The sequence below is a fragment of the Euprymna scolopes genome, chromosome 40 (genome assembly GCF_053919585.1).
Source record: "Euprymna scolopes isolate OS-2025 chromosome 40, ASM5391958v1, whole genome shotgun sequence".
In the NCBI taxonomy this organism is placed as follows: Eukaryota; Metazoa; Mollusca; class Cephalopoda; order Sepiida; family Sepiolidae; genus Euprymna; species Euprymna scolopes.
This window is the reverse complement of record NC_136521.1, coordinates 47,763,526-47,766,685: the sequence shown is the minus strand read 5'-3', so window position 1 is coordinate 47,766,685 and position 3,160 is coordinate 47,763,526. Positions and strand designations below refer to the sequence as shown.

Genomic DNA, 3,160 nt, shown 5'->3' with positions numbered 1-3,160 from the left:
TCTATCTATCTATCTAGTTAATAGGCCTATTAAATAGTGAACAGATTCTTTAAGAATTTAACCCAAACAATTCTTCTTTCTCTCTCGAGTTAAGGAACTATTAAAACTGATCTCTCTCTCACACACGCACACACACACACACACACACACACACACATATATATATATATATATATATATATATATATATATATATATGAGAGAGAGAGAGAGAGGGGGGGGTGAACAAATGAGAGAAAGAAAGAGACAGCGAACGAGCACTTGCTTGTCAGTTAATAATTTTACATTCGAAAAGAAACGTGTCGACTCGCACGTAATCAAACAGTGAAGCTATTCGTCGCTTCCTCCTCCTCTCTCATCCACGCCGCTCTTCCTTCTTCTTCTTTCTTGTTGTTGTTTTTCGCCTCACAAACTCGACAAAAATGATAATAATAATAATAATAATGTTCACGAAAAAAGTTTTGCGATGTCGATGATATATAAAAGGACGGCGGATTACCCGAAACAAAAACAAGCGGGCCCCGAATGTTTAACTTCGACGACGCAACGGACGGAGCCCCACCACGACGAGGCTGACGCCGAAAGGAGACGCAAAAGAAAAAGGAGCTGCCTGTTGTTAGATGTCGAACAACCGACGACCGACAGCAGAGTAGGAAGGAGAAGGGTCGGGGATGATTCTTCCGCTCTTTTTGACCCCACTGAAAATTGGTTATTGTCAGAGGTGGCTGCGGCCCAGGGTACTATTAATACTACTACGACGACAGCCACGACAGCGACGGATCCTTTCATAAGTGCACGAGAACTTAACTATTATTCGACTCCAAGTAATACAGACCGCACCCCAACTTTAGAAAGTTCATTTTATACTAACGATTTTGATAAATGCGAAAACTTCGACCCTCAATTCAGTGGAGGAACTTTTTTTGAAGATATGTCAATGTCGATATTATTTAATCGTAATAATAATAATAATAATAATCCTACGACTACTACCACTACTAACAATAATAATAATCAAAATTTAAACTTTAAAAATACGAATTTGTTATACGTCGGATCAAAGCCTTCAACAGAAAGCGGGACTTATAATATATATAAAAGTGAAGACTTAGGCTTGGCTTTCGGTGGGATTCTATCTCCTCCTTCGTCAACAACACAATCCGAACGCATCATGCCGGATACAAGAGTCCACCAGTTTAACCCTAACCCTAACCCAACCACCAAGGGCAATCCACAATTTTATAATATTTACCCCGGCGTAACGGACGGTAATTATCTACCTTATAACAACAACAACGACGCCGACGTTTATAACCCGAAAATCAAAAGAAAGGCATCGTCCCAAAGCAGCACGTCAAACTTTTCCCATTTTCCCGTAAGTTTTCCACAGACTATAATTCCAGACCAAAGAAGAGTTACCCGGCAGATTATCAAACCTCATCCACCGAGGGTTCACACTACCAAAAGAGACAAACGGTTAGAAGTAAACCCGGTTGTTTTTTCAGACAACAACCCGGACATTTACAAAAACAAAACAACCGAGCAAGCCAACCCGCCAAGGAATTGTTCTACCCTTAAATCTAACAAAAAAGACATGAACATTCCCCAAATGGTCCCTTTTTTACGAGAAGGTAACTCTGTTTATAATTTTTTTAACGATGCTGACCTTAGACGGATGGTTGGCGACCTTCGAACACAGATGTCAATGAGGGGCCTTTGCGTGTTTGATAATTTTCTGGGGGCCGAAAAGGGCAAACTGGTTTTGAAGGACGTCGTAAATTTGTACAAAAAGGGCTGTTTTGTTAACGGACAGTTGGAATCGTCTTCGTCTTCGTCTTCTCCGGCCGCCCCTTTCCTGGATAGCACGAGAGTTATCCGTGGCGATATTATTAAATGGCTAGACGGAGACGAACCTGACTGCGGAAACATCAAATACCTCATGGAACGTATCGACGCCACAGTTATGATGTGTGGAGAACAAATGTTCAGTGGCTACACTATCAAACAACGGACCAGGGCAATGGTGGCGTGTTACCCGGGTAATGGAACACACTATCTTCGACACATCGACAATCCGTGTGGAAACGGTCGCGTGCTTACCTGCATCTACTACCTGAACCTTAACTGGGATGTCCGCAAGGATGGGGGTCTGTTGCGGATCTATCCTCGGGGAATCGACGAAGTAGCGAATATTGAACCGATATTCGATCGGGTGTTGTTTTTCTGGTCGGACGCGCGCAACCCCCACGAAGTAAAACCCGCTTACAGGAAGCGTTTCGCGATCACTTTGTGGTATTACGACGAAAGAGAGCGCCTTCATTGGCAAATGAGGCGATGCACCGAAACTCAAACTACTTCCCCCTCTTTGCAATAGTTCAAGTATATTGATAACGTGAACTAAAAAAATATATTTTTTTAAAGTGCTCAATACATGTGCGGAGCTTTTATAAATTTTATTTTATATATATATATATATTTTTTAATTTGTAAGGAGTCTACGCGAATAGGTGCACGTTTCAATGTTTCCATGTGGTCATCAGGCAAGACTCCCACCGCGAATTGATCAACGTTTCAATGTTTCCATGTCGATCAGGGAGTCCCGATCACGACATGGAAATGAAACGTTAATCAATTTGCGTTGGGAGTAACTGATGACGACTTGGAAGTGTTGAAACGTGAATTAATTCACGTAGATTCCTTACAATAATAAATATTTTTTTATTTTTAATATTTCGGCCAGTCCTCTGGACCTTGTCTAAGGATGGTAAAAAGAACACACACACACACACACACACACACACACACATATATATATAATTATTATAGTAAGTAATTATATATATGTGTGTGTGTGTACACATGTATATATGCATATATTTGTGTGTATACATGCATGTATTTATGTGTAGGCATATATATGTATATATTTATGTATACATATATATTTATGTAGATATAATATATATTTATATATATATGCATATATATGTATATATTTATGCATATTTTCATGTATATATTTATGCATATTTAGATGTATATATATGTGTATATATTTATGCATATTTAGATGTATATATATGTGTATATATTTATGTATTTATATGTATATATTTATGTATATATACGTGTATATATTTATGTATATATATATATGTGT

The 3,160-nt window shown here is 38.7% G+C and overlaps 1 protein-coding gene across 1 annotated transcript; it reads left to right on the top strand.

The window, feature by feature from the left end:
* The first annotated feature begins 269 nt into the window (after nucleotides 1–269).
* LOC145265547 (uncharacterized) lies at nucleotides 270–2,904 on the top strand. The gene has a single exon (XM_080121512.1). The coding sequence runs from the start codon at nucleotides 467–469 to the stop codon at nucleotides 2,372–2,374; it is 1,908 nt and encodes a 635-aa protein (XP_079977638.1). The 5' UTR covers nucleotides 270–466; the 3' UTR covers nucleotides 2,375–2,904.
* The last annotated feature ends 256 nt before the right edge of the window (nucleotides 2,905–3,160 follow it).

Coding starts and splice junctions, on each gene's coding strand:
- LOC145265547 (XM_080121512.1), top strand. CDS start 467: ATGTCGATGATATATAAAAGGACGGCGGATTACCCGAAACAAAAACAA.